The sequence below is a fragment of the Nomia melanderi genome, chromosome 7 (genome assembly GCF_051020985.1).
Source record: "Nomia melanderi isolate GNS246 chromosome 7, iyNomMela1, whole genome shotgun sequence".
NCBI lineage: Eukaryota > Metazoa > Arthropoda > Insecta > Hymenoptera > Halictidae > Nomia > Nomia melanderi.
The window spans coordinates 7,997,053-8,015,674 of record NC_135005.1 but is presented as its reverse complement, the minus strand read 5'-3'; the positions used below and the strand labels follow the sequence as shown (position 1 = coordinate 8,015,674).

The following is an 18,622-nucleotide window of genomic DNA, read 5'->3' as shown; positions in this document are numbered from 1 at the left end:
GAAGCAACTCTGTAGGCTTTTATTTCGTTGCTTTTAATTTACAATTCTTTTCTCGAAAATCGAAGATTCCTTTGACTCCCCTTGTATATTTTAACGAAAATTGAACTTTCAAGATTCTAGTGGAGATATGAATTCAGCTCTGTTGATGAAAAATTGAAATTGCGGAAAATTCTGTGATATCTACTTAGTCGTGTATAAGGAAGGTTGCAGGTAACAGATTTCATTTATTTGTTTTTTTAATGTTTTGTAGAATTTTATTCGACATTTTACAAGATGAACAAAGTAAAAGCAACCGCAGAATAGCAAGACGGATGTTCTACGATATACCCACCTTCATAAATCAAAGAAAGAATAAGAAATGCGTCGCGAATCCATCTACACAAAACTTTCGGTACTACGTTATCCACTGCGGACGTCATTCCGACTTCTCCGTTAGACCGTTTGCAACATTCACAGTAAATATTTTATAAGCTGGTCGATTTTCAAGGTACATGTTGGTGAGAACCAATCACCAACGTAGAAAGTTTATTAAAGTTCACGACATACATAGCTTTTTTCTAATAATTTTACACGTAATAATATTAAGATTATTAAATGAATATTAAATTCAGAATATTTCGACTCTAAAAATTATGTTCCCGAATTGTTCAAGTTTCATCAATATCAAGTAATTTATAAAATTAAAATAATGAAAATAATTCCACTTGTTATTTCACCTCGAGTTATAAATCATGAATAGTGTCGTCGTATCAATTTTTAGTTGTTAATTTTCCGTTCCATCGAAAATGTTTATTTCAATAATATAAGGTCAATTAATTGTATACATATCATTTATTTGGAATACAAATATACATACGTTTATTTAACCTTTAACAGTAACGTCAAATTATTTTCATCTATAGCATACCATTTTTATTTTTCAATACTTTTAAATACTTGTATGTTAAATTTAATTGACAGTCTTTAAATTATTAAATTTACATGTATAGTCTATTTTCTTTTCTATATATACAGATATTGAATTGCATATACAGCAGCATCGAATACTTCATCCTATTGGTTACTTATATATTGTCCAGTTAAGAAATACAAAAGTAATTATTCGAAAATTATATATCATTAATATCTCATAGCGAAGTACAAATTTTTATTTTTATAACAAGATTGTAGTATTATATATATCTGTAAATAAACAAATTAATATAACTAAAATTACACCTACGTTAATGAAAACGTGACTTCCTCCGAGGAGAAAAGGCGGGAAAATGACTAAACCATGCCACTTGTATAGGTTGAGAGTGACTTGGTAAATACTCACTGGGAAGGTACACAAAATGACATACTAAGTTGATTAATAACATTTTTTAATTTTATTTACTCAGTATTATATTTTCCTTACGTCATAAGTTTTAATTTTGTAAGTATAATTTACCAAAGTTAATAAACTGTTTTGTTAAAAAATTAATTTCAAAATAGTTATGTTGTGTATAATTTATTTTCAGGAATTTAAAATGGACAGTGACAGCAATCTTGACAATAATCCTAACTTAGATCTTTTATGTGATTTGTTAGTTAATAGTGATACGGAAGAAAATGAGAAAGTACCACCACCACCACTGCCACCACAACCAAAAGTTCAAACATTGAAAGAATTAGACTTTAATTTTTTAGATAGTACTTCTGAGATAAGTAATAAAAATAAATCTGTTAATCTGAAAAACAAAAGTGAAGTTTATGATGAAAATCTTGATTCTTCGGATGATGAAGATAGGCGTCATTTTGAAGAACAAAAATATTCTAATTATGGACGTGATATAAAATCCTTGTTAAAGAAAGAAAGTATTAAGGAAAACGAAAATGAGTTGGCACCTTGTAAAGCAAATTCTAAAACATTTGACTTCGGTGCTGTAAAACGTAGTACAAATGTAAATACAACAAGTAATAACAATACTATTGTATCAAAAGATATTTATTGTGATCCATTTTTTGGATTGAGAATTGTTACTCCACTTGTGTCTTCTGCAGAGTTAAAAACACATATGGATGGCAAAGTACCAGTAACAGTATCAAAAATTAAACTTCATATTAACTTAGGGAAAACAGAGAGTAATTGGGTAATTGCAGGAGTACTAGTAAGTAAATCTCCAACAAAGACTACTCAAAAAGGGAGCTCGTATTCCATATGGAAAATAAGTGATTTATCTGAAAATATCAATACAGTATGTGTTTTTATGTTCAGTAATGCGCACAAAACATTTTGGAAAACTACTGTTGGAACTGTGATAGGTATTCTTAATCCCAATATCTTAGAATCAAAAGATAATACTGATTTAGCCACGTTATCTGTCGACAATCCTCAAAGAATTATGATTTTTGGTAAATCTAAGGATTTAGGAAAATGTAGATCGGTAAAAAAAAATGGTGAACCATGTAATGCAATAGTAAACACTAGTCGTTGTGAATTTTGTGTGTACCATGTTCAACAAGAATACAAGAAGTGTTCTCGTAGAGCAGAACTTCAAGCATGTTCTAATACACAGAAATTTTCAGTAGACATGCTAAAAAATAAGAAACAACAAAAAAAACCACTTAATAATAATAACAATATGCCAGAGTTTCATGCTGTTGTTGCGGTAAAGAATAAACAGTTAGAAGAGAAAGATGCTAAGCGTTTAGCATTACTTTCAGGTAGTCAGAAGATTCTAAGCTCTGATACAAAATTAGTGGACAGTCTAAAATGCAGAATGGTAGAGTCACCAGAGCAAGACACAAAGAGGAGTTTTGAAGAAATAAGTAGATCAAGGGGTTGGAAAGCTGCTATACAATCTCAATTACCTACTGAGAAACCTATACAAATATCATCTACTTTATTAAAGATGAATGCTGGTAAACTGAATCATATGGAAAAAAAAGATTTGAGCATGCTTTCACATTCTCCTTCAAATCCACGATTAGGTGCTGGTTGCCTTGGAGGAACAATAGACTTGTCACAACCTATAACTAAAAGACAAATTAACGTAGCAAAAAGTAATGCGATTAAATGGGTTCAAGAAAATGGAAAAATTAAGGCTAAGGATCCTAATAAAACACGATTAAATAAAGAAGAGAAAATAGAAAAAGGAAAGAAACGACCAAGAGAATCAGAAAGTTGCGATGAACATGAAACGAAAAGACCAAATGCGCTATCAGACAAATTTAAAGAAATATTGCAAGCTAAATCTGCTCACACTGACCTTATTGAAAAGTCTTATGAAGAAGAAAAAGAAAAGTACTTTAATAAGTTAGAAATGAAAGAAAAAATGGAGGAAAAAATGTTAACTACTTATAAAGTACCTTGTAAAGCTGTTAGATGTTTAGTATGTAAATACACATCATTTTCCGCTTCTGAAATGTGTAAAGAGCAGAATCATCCATTGCGTGTTACCGATGCAGTGAAAAGATTCTTTAAGTGTTCAGATTGTGGTAATAGAACTGTAAGCTTAGATAGAATACCTTCGCATAGTTGTATAAAATGCAGCAATTCAAATTGGATAAAAGCTGCAATGATGGATGAAAGAAAAACAAATGTTCATGTTATTCCATTATCTATACGTGGTGACGAAGAAACATATCTAGGTTCAGGAGCTAAAGATGCCAATCTTAATCTCTTGGTTGGAGACAAAAATAACGAATAATATCATGTTATATATAATAAATTCAACTTTCTAAAATATTAATCATATTTGACTGACTATTTTCTAAATCTTTATCGAACTTTTATACCATATATTGTAAGTACAGATAACTCCATTTTTATTGTCCTTAATATAAATATTTTCTTCAATTTATGATATATACAAATATAAAAAAATCTCAAATATATATCTGTTATGAATGTTATTTTATATCTTTATAAAACTAATATTATTCTTCAAATAAAGGAATAAATATATCCAAGTGTCTTCCTAAATGTACATACCAAATAAAAATATCTAAATATAACAACCAGGTGTAAAAATGGTATAAAATGTGTCCCACTGTGTAACTTCTTTTTATTATTATTATGCCAGTATCCTTTTTTACTCATAAGAATCAGGTTTGATAATAGACTGAAAAGGGCAGTTTTCTATTCAACAGCACTTCGTTATGTAGGTAAAAATGTTTTCCCAATAATTAAAGACACATCCTTCCTATTATATTATACGTAACCGAAATTTACTTATATGTGTAAAGAGGGAAAACATTAATAAAATTGCAAGTGTGAAGAGAATTGTTATAATTGGAGCCTGGAAATATCGTTCATCACAAATCCATCACGGAGTAATCACACTAAATACTGTTATCATCTATTTTATCAATTTATATCACCATTATTATTTATTCGAGTTCTATATATTTATATTTATATATATTATATATATTTGTATATATATATATATATTAAACATTTATAACTATTTTTAAAATGCTCCGTGGGAGCATACGTTCCGTATATTTCCGGGCCCTAATAGCAACTTATTTGCATGAGAAACATAGATTGTATTTTTCACTTATTCCTTATTCTTCATATTTAATTCTATTCAGATGCTAATTAAACTTTGATATCAACGACATGTTCATTTTTCTTTTGTATAAATTTTAAGCAATGCGCATGTGAGAAAAAGGGGATTCGAAATAATGTTCAATCACTAGGTAGCATCCTAATATCATTCTTAATTGTATATAGTTTAAACAAATTTATCGATGCTACTTTGTTAAGGAAATTTTAAAACAAAAATAAAAGCAAAACTGTTAAATACGCGCAATTATATAGGTCAATTAATAGTATATATTCTTCCATCTTTATAACAAGAATTTTTATATGAACTTTCTATGCTTCATAAAATATTTTATAATCATATAAATCATTATTTCAATATCCCTCTTTATCACTTCACAGAACATTGTTTTCAATAGAACGAGAATCTCAAGGTACAGCCAACTCCTAATCGTTAAACTTGAAATCCATAATTCTACAGTATATTCTTCGTATTCAATCCTGTGAAAACGAGTTTAAAACTGCAGAACACAGCTCACGTGTGTTTTACGCGTATGATACATACGAAATATGAGGTATGAAATCCGTACTTTAAAAAGTTTGATTAATCAAAATCTTATTACGATTACATCTTTGTATTGCCCTGTCAGATATAAAGTATTTTCTGAAAGAAACAAAAGTATTTTAGTAGTGCAATACGTGAGAATATAAACTGCCAAAAAAAACTTAAAAGTTTGTTAGCATATTATACAACTATGCTTATGGAAGAGATCATAGGTAAGCCATAATCTAAGTACGTCATTGACACGTTTAAATAAGATGTATGGACGACGTCTCAAGACAAACAAGAATAAAACATGATTGCAAAGATTACACGGCTTTTCCTAGTCTCTCTCAAGTGTTTATCGTGTTCTTACAGAACTAGGACTTGCATACTTAAAACAAACTTCTGCTAAGCAGAAGAAATAATCGCACCGACATAGTAATAAATAATTATCTAGATACCTATTGAAAGAATGTTTACATATAAAAATTTAAGGAAACATTAAGCCGACATTTAACACATCAGTTTCATAAAGACAATACACAGATACAATACTTTTAAACAATAATTCGGAATTCGTTGTGCACATACCATAAGCCGGATCATCTTTTTCTGAACGTTCTATTTTGATGAAATTTTCATAAAGCTTTGCCCCCTGCATCACATACGGTGAAATAGTATAAATAATCTAATTATACTATCAATTAACAATACATTATCTTCACCAAAGGATTTCACAACATTCACGAGAACCTTTTTTTATATTATATAGCGATATTTCATAAAAGATACTTCACCAAAATTGCACGTTTCATTCTTCTCACATTTATACATACATATTATTGTTTATTACAAAGGCATCATATGAATAAGCCGGTTAAATTAACAATGTTAAAATAATTTTGTAACATTTCCTGTTTTTTTTCCTTTTCAGTAACTGCCACTTAAATATTGCAGAAGATACTTTTTTTTTACTAATGGAGTGCACCGTTTGTAACAATCAAAAAAGATATCTTGATACACATGCGAAGCATCTGTTATATACATTTGTGAGTGTACAAAATATGAGTTGAGAGCCAGCGAAGTTAATATAGATTACGAAAATTATCTCTTATGTTTATATATGTGTATCACTCGATGAGACGGAAAGGTTTTATTTTCCCGGGATATTACACGATCTTAACTTATGTCTAAGGCAACAGTGCCATTAAAAATTTAAGTCTATGTACAGAACTCTTCATTATTCATATGAATTTAGTAATCGGTATAGAATGCACGATACGCAACTTCAAGTTTATAATAATCATTTATTACAGCTTATTTATGATTGTGTCTGAACAAAAATAACGCTACATCTTCATGCCGTTAGAGTACTCTTTCTTTTTTTCACCCTAAAATTCACAATAAGATGACAAACATCAATTTTATATAAAATTATGATGTCTCAAATTATGTACTGTACAAACATATTCAGCACTGTAGCGCGTGTAATTATTTAAATAAATCCATGTGAATAATTAAAGACTATAATTGTAATACAAGGTAATGTTGTGTGAGAATAGGCAGGTATCAAGCTGGCTTAATTAAGTGTCACAGTCTTCGAGTTGCCTTTTTTTTCTTCATGGACATGGATTATCGGCGCGCCACATCTTGTGCTTCTCACTTTTGTGTATTGATTGCTTGAATGAATTCTAATGAATAATTTCATGATGTATACGTGTTTTTTTAAGTGTTCCTTTTTGTTTGCACGTGTATTTCTGTGTATTTGTGCACGTGTGTATGTATGTGTGTCTGTGTATGTGTTGCATCATATGATAATTTTATAAACATGTCCTTCTATATGTCTCTCTTGAATATGATGCAAGGGAGAACATATACTTATGTTTTCCTCTGAAGCTAAAAGAACTGTCTGTTGTGTCACAGGTTTAATAGTCATCCAGGTCAAAACTATCAACTTCAACATCTTCCAACTGCATACTCTGAAAGTCCACTTTGTACCGCAGTATACCTGTAAAATACATATTTGAAAATACCATTTTAGTACACTAAATATTTATTTCGATATATATTATTTCTATGGTGAATTAATAGGAAAAAAAATGAAAACATTTTAATAATATATTACAGATGACAATATATAAAACATGTTTTGTGTACAAATGAATAATAACATAGAATTTATAATTATCTGTATAAATATAATACCAAACAACTTTGGTACGATAATTTGTCATGCATGAGATGCTGCTTACAGTGTCTTTCAAGTTTTGAAACGCAACTTATTAATTTTCATACATGTTTTAAGAAAAGATTGGTCTAAGGAATAATTCGATAATATTTATTTTTATGAAAAACACTGTTGTTATTGATAATGTGGACATTTAAATAATGCATTTAAATAAAAAACTTTAAAGTTGCAATTGCAACACAAGATGACACATATAAATATACATTCAATAATATTTCAAGAGTAAGTGAATGTTATACATGTATTGAGTACCACAATTTCAAACTAGTAATTCCAGAAATTTTTAATAATTTATCGTTTATACGACAAGCAATAGATTCTAATATGTATTAAAAAATAATTACTACAGAGAAGTTAGTACTTATAAAAAGAAGGAATAAGTATACTATGAGAAGGTACCATTTGAATAAAAAAATAATTCTTGGTATTAATACGCGAAAAATATTACATGTTTGCTTTAAATGGTGATGTTTCTAAATATTAGCAATCTTACTAATAATAAAAGAAATTAGAAAAGTTTAGTATGAAAAAAAAAATATATATATAGACTTTAATAATATCGCTAATAATAAATCGGAGAAAATACTATATTAGCAAGTAAAATGATTTTGTATATGTACAATGTATAACATTCTAAAGCGCAAATAATATATGTAATGATTTTAAAAAATACGGTAGAGTGGCTTAACATTGGCTTAGTATAAACTCAAGTTCACTGCTTCTTCTTGTCATTACTATATTAGTAGAAAGCAATTACTATACCTTTCCCAATATGCAAGCTAATAGAAACAAACCATCAATTAGAACTTATGCTTGACCAAATACACCAACAAAGCCTAGTTATTTTTGTTAAGCAAACACTTATTATGAGTCAGTTACTTTCTATATCCATCACCAAAAGCTATATTATTTCACATTCATCTTTAATACATCAATGTGTGAATTTAAAGAATTTATTTAAACCTTTAAAAAACATAAAATTGTAGCCTTTTGCTTTGGTGATGAAGTTAATATTTGCCTATTGCATAGCATGCAGCAAGCATTAATTATACTTGTATTTTCAAATAAGCTGCAATAAAGCATTCCCAAATAAAAGTAGACTAAATACGTAAATTGAAAAAAATATTTTCTAATTGCATTTTGGTATGTGAAATTATAAATAATATATATACATACAGACATGTATGCGTGTGTACGAGCATGTAAAAAGATATACAGTGAACATTGGATAATTGCAACACTCAACAGAGGTGGAAGGTTGCAATTATGAAGGGGTAGAATTCGAATTCATCCCAAGAAACGAAAATTTTAGCATAGCAGACATAGAAAGGGACAATACGAGTGAAAGAAAAAAAGAGGACTGAGAGTCGAAGCGTTCGGCAACATAAAGGCTCGCGATGAGCTTGAGACCTTTAACTCAAAAATCTAATTTCCTTATTTTTTACTTTTTATGAATGAAACTTTCACTGTCGTGTTTTTTTATGTTTCATAATAAGTAATTGAAGTTTCGGATCTAAAAAAGGAATGCGAGTAAAAAAGAAAAAGACGTCGAAATCGTCGAATTCGGCAATGGTGAGATCATGTTACACCCTTCAATCGCGATTGCTTGTTGAGCGCTATGGTGTGTTAAAAGGAACCTGGTGGCTAAATGGCGGGAATGACAACATTACAATTATGAAGAGGTTTCCGATGTTGCAATAATCCAATGTTCACTATATTAAAAAGTATGCACTAAATGCATTAAAAGTATACTTTAAAAAGTATGTGTGTGTATATATATATAAATACATATTTATTTAAAAGTTTTAGACATTTTCAACTACTTTAATAAGTGATTTAGAATCGGTATAATACACACAGATAAGAAGCAACAAAATATAAGAGAAAATTCCATTTTTTGTTTCAAAATTTTTTTGCTTAAAATACTTCCATAATTGTTAACCCATATTTATGTATATAAAATATTAAAAATATAATTAACTTATTTATCCAAAATCTAGAAAAGGATTCTAGATATATACTAAACAATAACATAAAAAACATATGAAGTATAAATACTTAATAAATATGCACATAAATGCAGAGTAACAAATTTATATGGTTAGAAACATATATATCAAAAAACAAAAGTACATATTTGTATAAAAAAGATAATAAACATTTAATATACAATACCAAAATAACATTTGCAAATTACTAGTAAAACTTTTCAGCATTAAGTATTTAAATACTAAGAAGCTTTACATGCAAATGACAATAAATTTCCAAAATATGTCTACTGCAGAATAAAACAAGAATTAGTGGTGTTTGCATTATGTCGAAAATCAGATATATATACTGTACAACATTATGAATATTTAGTTCATTACACCTGTATATATAAAGTAATATTATTATGAACCATCAATTTCTGTTAAATGAAATCTTCATAAATGATCTATATACTAAAGCATTATCGTAACTATACGTACATATTATGATATCGCTAATACATTAAATGTCTATTATTTTATAAAGCCTAAAAATTACTTAAACTAATACTTTTTAAAACAGACTCATCAACATATGTATGAATAATTCATGGTATAATTAGGTTTGAATTTATAAGGATATAACAAGTTGAAAGAATAAAATGCATTATGTAGAAAGAAAGACAACTGTGTTTATTGAATTAAGTAGTATTATTTTTGCGTTATACTGATCATGTATCGTGCCTACATCTTAACTTTATTTACTAACAATATATTATATAATCGCTATGTATTAAGAATGGACCTAACAATATTCAAGACATAGAAGTGACGTAGTATGTAATACTTTAACTCACCGTCTTTAAATACAAAAATATCCATAGCTCATATATATACAAGATTTTCTCAATTTTTTTATACCACCAAGAAAAAAAGACAGCAAAGTTTTCAGGCTTTTTATTTGTGAAAATAAACATTATACCTCGGAGTTTTTAACTAAAGATATCTATATTCACATTCAAACTCATCAGAAGAGACGTATATACTACAAGTTTGCACAGAAGTATTGAACTATACTATTTAGTGAGAAACCCAACAGAAGAAATTGCAATTTATTTTGGACAAATTTATCGTACAATAGATAGTTATATATCGAGTACATGTATGTTGTTGTTATAAAATATCAGTAATGTAACAACGTTTCATTGTAATATTATGTTAATAAAATATTAATCTCGGTTGCAAGATAAAAATAATTTCTTTCTGATGAGTACATTATTAGTGTTATTTCGGTAATACGTTATGTTATTTCTGTATTTGAGATATACATATGTATGATGATTACTCAACTTACTAATTCCCAACAAATATACCTAATATACAAATATATGATATTTTACAAATTTTCATTGAATGATACATACAGTAACAGTAGTATATGTAATTACTTTACTTTTTTATTATTTATATATTTATATACTATGAGGGGAATATTAATTTTCCCTGATAAATTTGTCCAGTTCTGAAAGTAATATGTTCTATGATACACGAAATATAAACGAATGCACTCAAGACAGAGAAAGAGCTACCTGGTCAACTTTGAGTATTTCACAGATGAAATTAGTAATCATCGAGGTCAACATCATCAAGAGGCTCATCAGCCTGCAGTGACTGGAAATCAACTTTGTAGCGGAGGATTCCTATGCATGAAGATATACTCCATAATTAATAATTATGTTTCCAACCTTTTCTCAATACCATTTACTTTTCAATATATATGAACTCGTGTAATGTTTGATTAAACCTTTCTTGTTACTTTTTAATACTGTACTTTTATTTAAGGTTTTTAAAATGTATTAAATTAAATATAATAAATTACGATTCCCACTCGAAACTTTTTATACTTAAGAAATTAGTTCAAGGTAATCCCTAATTCTGAATCACATTCAAGGGAATGTTAAATTTTTGTTAATATGTACAACTGCTACATTACACACTTTACTCTCATGTCAGCGAATAATGTGGAATCTGCCACTTTTCTGTTAGTACACACATTGAATAGACGAATACACATTATTGTTTTACATGTATATTACTTTCAGCAGAATAAAGTTAGTAACAATATAATATGAATGAAACTGTAAACTTACCTCCAATGCCGCCAAAACCTCTTACAAACTGAGAACCTTCTTGAGATTTGTCTGTAATGATTTCCAAGGTGGCACCAAAGCTCTTGTAATTGTTTGCAAGCCATTCAAGTAGAGGTTGACACTCTACAAGTTCCAATTCTACTCCGCTCTACATATAACAAAAAGCATTAGATACTATTTACTTATTGTTAAATAATGATAACATCATTATGTAGATCAATATTATTTAAGCTTTCAACCCACCTCTTTATCAGTAAAATGAGTTTTGTCTTTTTCTTGTTCTGGTGTTAGATGGGAAACTTTCTCTTCCGCGTTTGTATGATTTTTTAAAACATATCGTTGGATATCTAAGTTTTCCCAACAGATAAGTGTTTCCACACTACCTAATTCGAGTGCTCTTAATGTATCTTCTACGCCAAAACAGTATTTTCCTGTATCTTGTGAAATTTCGTCGAAATAACGACCTAAATAAAGCATAAAATACATTATATATACGTTTAGAAGACATTTTTATCTGCCACACTTATTAAATGTATATTTACCAATTAATTTCTTTTCTTGGATAAATTTTACGTTTTGTAAGGATTCAGCAGCTAATTCAATAGCTTGGTTGAAACCATTCTCACCGCCATATGAAACATCTACTAATTTTATAACTTTTGCTTGCAATCTCTGAAAAATAAAATATACAGTTATATTTGACTTACATTAAAATTATATACTTTTATAATTGCAATAATTATTTTGTAAACAAATAGCATGTACACTTACTGGATCAAACATATCGGATTGACTAAGTTCTGTTTTAAAGTCAGCGCTACCCGCCAAAATTAAACCGGCAATATTAGGTTTATCATTACTAATGTAGAGTTGAGTGGCCACTTCTGCAACCTTTCGAACGTAGTTATGTCGTTTTTCCATGCGTAATCGAGCAAAACGGAGAGCGGATTGACCACCTCTGCCTAAAATTAAGTTTAATAAATTACCATCAAATTATGAAGTAAATACAGATTTCATAAACATTGTTTTTTGTTTTCTTATTTAATTAAATATTTTACTAATCAATTATGTACCATGCTTCTTTGGAAGATCTACGGTAAACTTGTGTAGTACTTCACGAGTATTTCCTTGTAATGTACCAAATAGTGCTCCGTTACCATCCATAACTATGAAACCAAATTTGTTATCATCTGCGAGTAATGCTGTGAGAGCTTCAGTATGAAACTGAAAAATAATAAAATATATATTCAAATTTGTTTTGTCACTTTAGATTGGGAGAGAAATGTTTATATAAAACAGAAAACAATGAAGTACCTTATTATCACAAAGATATAGGGAAGTATTAATAGGCTTAAAAGGTTCAAAATCAATGTTAACTTTTTTTTCCTTTCCCTCTTCTGTTACAATGGTACCACAGTATATAACCAGGCCATTTGGAGGCACTAAAATGAATAATACACAGTTTATATAACTAAAGAACTTAATATGATTATGTTGTAACTACAAGTATATATTATGTATACAAAAGAAAATTTATAACTCCTATTAAGTGTCTAAACAATTTTTTATCTAGAATACAATTAAAACAAAAAATCATAAGAATAAAATAAACATAATTACCTTTCGTATATAATTTTAACCTATGTTGGACTGATGTGATTGCACCCAAAACAGATAATCTATTTACACGCGATTTAATGTTCGAAGCTGTTCCAAATTCATCCGCTAACATTTTGCTTACTCTTGATATTTGATCTTTCGGTGGGATTATTAACGAAATCATGCTTGTCCCATTTCTGTGAACAAAGATACGTTTACTCAATATTTTGTAACAACAAATTGTAAACAATACTATGGTACGGAAAAATCTGCTTACATAAGATCCGAACTAACAAAAACCCATACCCGTACAATATTATAAAATTCAATGAGCAATCATGAAATAACAACACATATGTTCATTGAAATCTCAAAAATTCGTGAATGTTTCTTTTTTTATTTTTACGGGATCACATGAAACTCATGTGCTCAAGGAAAACGAATAGTCAGTTGCCCGCCACATGTATTTTAAAATATATGTGTGACTAGAAAATCGAACAGCTGATAATAAGAAGGCGCAGCAACGTAAATTTCGACCTACTTACCCTCTAGCCATTTCGAGACTTTTTATGAGTTTCTTGATCTTCCAGATCTCGACATTGCGGTCGGCGGAAGTCTCCTCGTGGGACATTGCTGCGCGTTGTGTCGCGTGGTCGCGGTTTACGGGTTCCTACCAAATTAATCTTTTACCACCAACGAGGGGATGCAGTCCGGGATGGTGGTTCGTACCGCCGTGAAAGTCCGGATTAACGAAATTTTCTCTGAAATGAACGATCAATCCGTTTATCGATGAATCTGCTTCGATCCAGTTTATACCGGATTATGTCAGAAAGAACGTGTTCGGAAAAGAATTCCTGTTCTGCTCTAGAGTGAAACGGAACTCTCGGGTTCTGTGCATTTCACTCACTTTCGTATCGGCGGTGTTGATGTTCGCCGTAATTGTAACGTTTTAAATGCGATAATTGTGACACAGCAGGTACCACGCGAATGTGAACCTCGGAATGCACACGTCGGCCATGCACAGCGAAACAACGAAACGTCAGTACTTCGATGGACGTACTGTACTGTATGGTACAAAATGGGAAGCAAAAAGACTGAAGAGTTGGTGCGCGAGCAGCGCCTCGAGACTGCCTTTCGTATACGGGCGCAGCCGCGTTTGCATTGGCTGTTTCGCGGCACTTTGCTCGCACCAGATAATGCTGTGTTTGCAGCAATTTGAAAATTTCCACGTCCCCTTCCTGTTTCTTGGAGTCGAATGTAAATTTTAATACGTATGATAATATATATCACAAGAAAAATTCGATTAAATAAAACTTATATGGAAATGTAGCTTGTAACGTGATGTGTTATAGGTATCGAATTTATAATGTGTGCTTATGTACTATGCATACATTATTAAAAGAGACATTTCTTTTGTATTCATATCAATGTTATTCCATGCTTTATCATTTGAATATATTGTATTGCATTTTGGAAATGTACTTTCCACTTAATGGGCACATGAATATTTTTCTAGGGTATATAGCCGTAGGTTTAGTTTCTGCGTACTCCACCGATCACAAATTATGTGCATATTTGTGGCAAATGATATAAAGTCATATCTTTGCCATTTACTACGTTTATGATAAAGCTATTTCTTAGAAATGGTTAGAAAATAATACAGTGACTGTCGAAGTATAATAATTATGATAAGTATGCTGACACAGATAATCACTACATTTCTTTTGGCAAACATATGTTCATATTTTGTAGGAAATTAACGTTGTGTAAATGCATTTTGGTATTGTGGTTAAATAACATTGTTTTTCAATTTCTACGATGGGGTTGCAAACTTACAAAAAATATATATACTATTTGAAATCGACTGGAATTTGTATCGTTGTGATGGGGTTAGTTTTGATGTACATAAACATATTTTTAAAGCTTTTGATTCATTTTTTAACAATATTATTTTTTATGTAGGAGTTGTTGGCTTATGTACCAATTGCGACAAATGTCACAAATTTTAGGATCTACTGTACCCACTAATGTTTTGAACTTGGAACAAACACGCGCACAATATATTTATATTGACGATCCACGGTTTAAAGGTATATCTTAAAGTATTATGATATTCTACTGGTTTATACAATTTTCAATAGTATTAGTAGTTGTGATCATGTAGAAAGCTATTATTTCTGTGCATTATAATTTCAGATGTACTTATGTTTCGAAAGACTAAAAATTTGCAATCGTCCGTACCAAATCAAACATTTTCTATTAGTCATATCATATTGAAATGGTGGAAATCATTGAGTCGTAATGTAGCATATAAATTATTACATTTAGCTCAACATGGAGATCAAACCGAACAATTAAAGGCATTATACATGTTAAATTCCTTACAATATTTAAGAGGTATTTTTCTATTTGTTAATAACATAACTGTATCGTGTATAATTTAAGCTTAGAATTAAAAATTATAGATTGGCACTATCAACACATTGCACAGATGTTAGATGCTAAAACAGCAATATGCTTGGCAAGAATGCCAAATGCTGATAAAAGATTTTTCTTGAAGCCACCATATTATCATATACAACACAAATTATATGTATGTATAATCAAATTTTGTTCATAAAGAAATATTTAATGAGAAGATCCTTGTTTTAGGATACAATAGAACAGGTACATAAATTGCTTCTTCATTTGAACACGTTATCACAAAACACTCATCCATGTCTTATTCACTTCTTGAATAAAAAATTTAGAGATTCACAACGTGTAAGTATGTGTTACATAAAAATTTGAGAGATGTAATATAGATTATTGTGTGTGCATTTTAATTATCTGCAAAGTATGAAACAAACAGGATGGTTTGATATTCGAACACGATTTAACAAGCTTAGGAATGGCTGCTTCTCCGGCTGTAATATGGGATCAAGAATTGTTACAGAGTTGTGTTCAAGCATTGTGTCATCATTCTTGCCATGAACAGTATAGTAGAGGTAATACAATTAAAAATAAAATTTGCTTTAGATATTTTTGTATATAATTTATTTTTATTTCCAGATATTGTGGATGCAGGAGGACTTTCAGTGTTGATGATACTGAAGAAAATTTTTAATAACAATATTAATATATGTGTATTACTCGCAAAAACAATTTCTAACATTTCCCTTCATTCAGAATATTTAGAACAGATTTTCCAAGCAGGTAAATAAATTTTAATTGTGTTATTCTAAATGTATTAGACACTGTTCTAACATAATTTCTTTCTGAAGGATGGATCGGTACATTAGTGGAATGGTCTCACAATCCTGATATACGGTTATCAGTACCTGCTAGTCGCGCATTAGCAAATTTAGATGTAAATGAAAGTGAACATGTTAAATATCCGAGACGTATTTATCTTCTTCACCCTTTACATAAAAGTAAAACAAATACAAAGTTGGATGTTGTGTTCCTTCATGGACTTCTTGGTGGTATATTTATAACATGGAGACAAAGAGACGATAGTCCTGCATATGCAGTTGTAGGTTTGTTAGTATTACAATGATTTAAAAAATTTGTTCTTCGTTACATAAATTTAATAACTGGTTTGCACTGTTTCCTAAGAATTAATTATTAATATATATTAACATATATTAATATTCTGTTTCTATTATTAATAACATTTATTAATATAGCTATATTTAAAGATAATTTATACAATAACAATATTATAGATCCCTATATGGCGAATAATGGAACTGATGAAGTGTCAACCATGATAGGCGAACAATCACAAGATTTTTTAAGAGACTTAGCTTATGATTTGAGAAAACGTGAATGGGATAAACTAGGACAAGATTTTGAAATAATCTTAGATGATTTCCCTCAAAATATTAATGAAAATACATGTGGACCATATTTCTGTAGCGAGTAGAGAGATTTGCTACTAATCAGTTAATTTATTGTTTAAATAATACTGTATATTTCAAGATTCGATGTTTTAGGAATAGTGTGTCTATGAAAAAATGTGAACGTGATAGGAGGTATAGAACACAGTGTTGGCCTAAAGATTGGTTACCTGAGGATGTTCCATATATCAGAGTTATTGGAGTAAATTATGATTCAAATTTATCAATGTGGACTCCGTTGTGTCCAATAGATGGCATGAAGTGAGCAATATTACCAACAGTAATACTATATAATATACAATATAGTTATATAACTCTTGAAATTATTAAAAATTCGTGATTTTCTCGTTTTAGAACCACTTTGAGTGAAAGGAGTGGGGAGTACCTTGAAAAACTACTAACTGCAGGTATAGGAATACGACCAACGATATGGGTATGTCACTCAATGGGTGGTTTACTAGTAAAAAAGATGCTTGTTGATGGTTGGTTAATTTCACAGTTTTCGAATATTAATTGTTATGGCTCTAAATTTGTCTTCTTATATAGTAATTTATTTTTCTGTGTTGTCGCTTTCTTTACGCAGAATGGAAAAATGGCGATAAAAAAAATATATGTAAAAATACTCGCGGCATAATATTTTATAGTACGCCCCATCGAGGTTCTCGTGTGGCAGTTTTGAAGCATACAACACAAATGTTGTTGTGGCCATCAGTCGAAGTACAGGAACTTCGTGAAGGTTCATAGATTTTATGTACTTTTAAATTTGTTTTAAATACAGTTTAGAAAATATTCTTTCTTTTTTTTTAGAATCACCACATTTATTAAAATTACACGAGGAATTTCTGGATATGTTGAAACAATTTCGTATAGAAATTATTAGTTTTAGTGAAACTAAATCTACACTTGTAACTGCGCTAAAAGTTCCATTTCAGTTCGTTAGTCCTAAGTCAGCAGGTATGAATTCGAAGAGAGTTATTTATGTCGTCATAATATTAACGAATAAAAAGCTGTATATTTATCTTCTAGATCCTGGCATAGGTGAATTTTATGAAATTGCTCAAGACCATTTATCGATATGTAAACCAGCTAGCAGGTAATCATTTATTTGTAGTTTATATAAATTAATTATGTTTCGAGAGTTTTAAGTACACATACATTCTATTTTTCTAGACATTCCTTCTTATACCAAAAACTTTTGAGCATACTAAAACGCCATGTAACTCCTCATGAGAATGAAAAACTTTCTCCAATTATGGAATTTTTGTGTTTGCCAAGTAAATTATTTTGATTCAGTAAATATTTTTAGATTTTCTACATAATTAAGTGCATACAATGTTGTATCTAATATTTTGTTACCAGACTCTCTATTTTTATATAATTATTTCAAAAGTACACCAAATGACAAAAACGAAAACAAATAAGCACAAGAAATTCAGATTTTTCTAAAATTATAATAAGAATAAACCAATTAGAGTAAACATGTTTATATTACAAATACATAAAATTCATTTAAGTACTGTTACATGCCCCCGATCATTTATTATTTCTTTTTTTTTGACTAGAATAAATAATAAAATTCTTGTAATAAAATCAGTAAAAAAAATGATTGTATCATATACTAACTATTTTCAGATACAAAGCATAGGATAATGTTTGCTCAATATTCGATAACAACTGTATAAAATATTATAGAAAAATATAGTATACCTTAGAG

General features: G+C 29.5%; 3 protein-coding genes across 10 annotated transcripts; 2 read left to right on the top strand and 1 right to left on the bottom strand.

The window, feature by feature from the left end:
* Positions 1–1,502: 1,502 nt before the first annotated feature.
* Positions 1,503–14,175, bottom strand: eRF1 (eukaryotic release factor 1). 3 transcript variants are annotated; one of them, XR_012998943.1, is made up of 12 exons: positions 13,935–14,175; positions 13,573–13,788; positions 13,049–13,224; positions 12,743–12,870; positions 12,502–12,652; positions 12,200–12,390; positions 11,971–12,100; positions 11,672–11,892; positions 11,429–11,576; positions 10,868–10,978; positions 8,071–10,800; positions 1,503–7,068 (listed from the first exon to the last, which is right to left on the bottom strand). XR_012998943.1 is itself a non-coding variant. In XM_031970761.2 (12 exons), exons 2-10 carry the CDS (start codon positions 13,656–13,658, stop codon positions 10,899–10,901), a joined length of 1,311 nt encoding a protein of 436 aa, XP_031826621.1. In that variant the 5' UTR covers positions 13,659–13,788; positions 13,935–14,175; the 3' UTR covers positions 1,503–7,068; positions 8,071–8,087; positions 10,868–10,898. The 3 variants fall into 3 exon arrangements, 2 of the variants coding, with proteins under 2 accessions (XP_031826621.1, XP_031826620.1); XM_031970761.2 differs by having other exon boundaries at positions 8,071–8,087; XM_031970760.2 differs by lacking the exons at positions 8,071–10,800; positions 10,868–10,978 and having other exon boundaries at positions 13,935–14,173.
* On the top strand, positions 1,512–3,931 carry Mcm10 (minichromosome maintenance 10 homolog). Its single transcript, XM_031970759.2, has one exon. It carries the CDS (start codon positions 1,512–1,514, stop codon positions 3,672–3,674), a length of 2,163 nt encoding a protein of 720 aa, XP_031826619.1. The 3' UTR covers positions 3,675–3,931.
* Positions 14,176–14,187: 12 nt separating the features above from the next.
* Positions 14,188–18,228, top strand: LOC116424404 (protein SERAC1). 6 transcript variants are annotated; one of them, XM_031970754.2, is made up of 16 exons: positions 14,196–14,673; positions 14,780–14,916; positions 14,990–15,117; positions 15,224–15,424; positions 15,478–15,620; positions 15,680–15,790; positions 15,879–16,014; positions 16,079–16,222; positions 16,291–16,545; positions 16,735–16,930; positions 17,005–17,169; positions 17,263–17,390; positions 17,492–17,644; positions 17,716–17,862; positions 17,935–18,001; positions 18,079–18,228. In XM_031970754.2, the coding sequence occupies exons 2-16, from the start codon at positions 14,846–14,848 to the stop codon at positions 18,194–18,196; spliced, it is 2,163 nt and encodes a 720-aa protein (XP_031826614.1). In that variant the 5' UTR covers positions 14,196–14,673; positions 14,780–14,845; the 3' UTR covers positions 18,197–18,228. The 6 variants fall into 6 exon arrangements, with proteins under 6 accessions (XP_031826617.1, XP_031826618.1, XP_031826614.1 ...); XM_031970755.2 differs by having other exon boundaries at positions 14,196–14,701; XM_076369073.1 differs by having other exon boundaries at positions 14,198–14,916.
* Positions 18,229–18,622: the final 394 nt, after the last annotated feature.

Excerpts from the sequence above, each read along its gene's own strand:
- Mcm10 (XM_031970759.2), top strand. The coding sequence starts at position 1,512 with ATGGACAGTGACAGCAATCTTGACAATAATCCTAACTTAGATCTTTTA.
- eRF1 (XM_031970760.2), bottom strand. The coding sequence starts at position 13,658 with ATGTCCCACGAGGAGACTTCCGCCGACCGCAATGTCGAGATCTGGAAG. Across the intron at positions 12,653-12,742 it reads TATATCTTTGTGATAATAAG|TTTCATACTGAAGCTCTCAC; the intron begins GTACTTCATTGT and ends ATTATTTTTCAG. Across the intron at positions 11,893-11,970 it reads CCAAGAAAAGAAATTAATTG|GTCGTTATTTCGACGAAATT; the intron begins GTAAATATACAT and ends TGCTTTATTTAG.
- LOC116424404 (XM_031970754.2), top strand. The coding sequence starts at position 14,846 with ATGGGGTTGCAAACTTACAAAAAATATATATACTATTTGAAATCGACT. Across the intron at positions 15,621-15,679 it reads ATATACAACACAAATTATAT|GATACAATAGAACAGGTACA; the intron begins GTATGTATAATC and ends TCCTTGTTTTAG. Across the intron at positions 17,391-17,491 it reads AAAAAAGATGCTTGTTGATG|AATGGAAAAATGGCGATAAA; the intron begins GTTGGTTAATTT and ends TTCTTTACGCAG.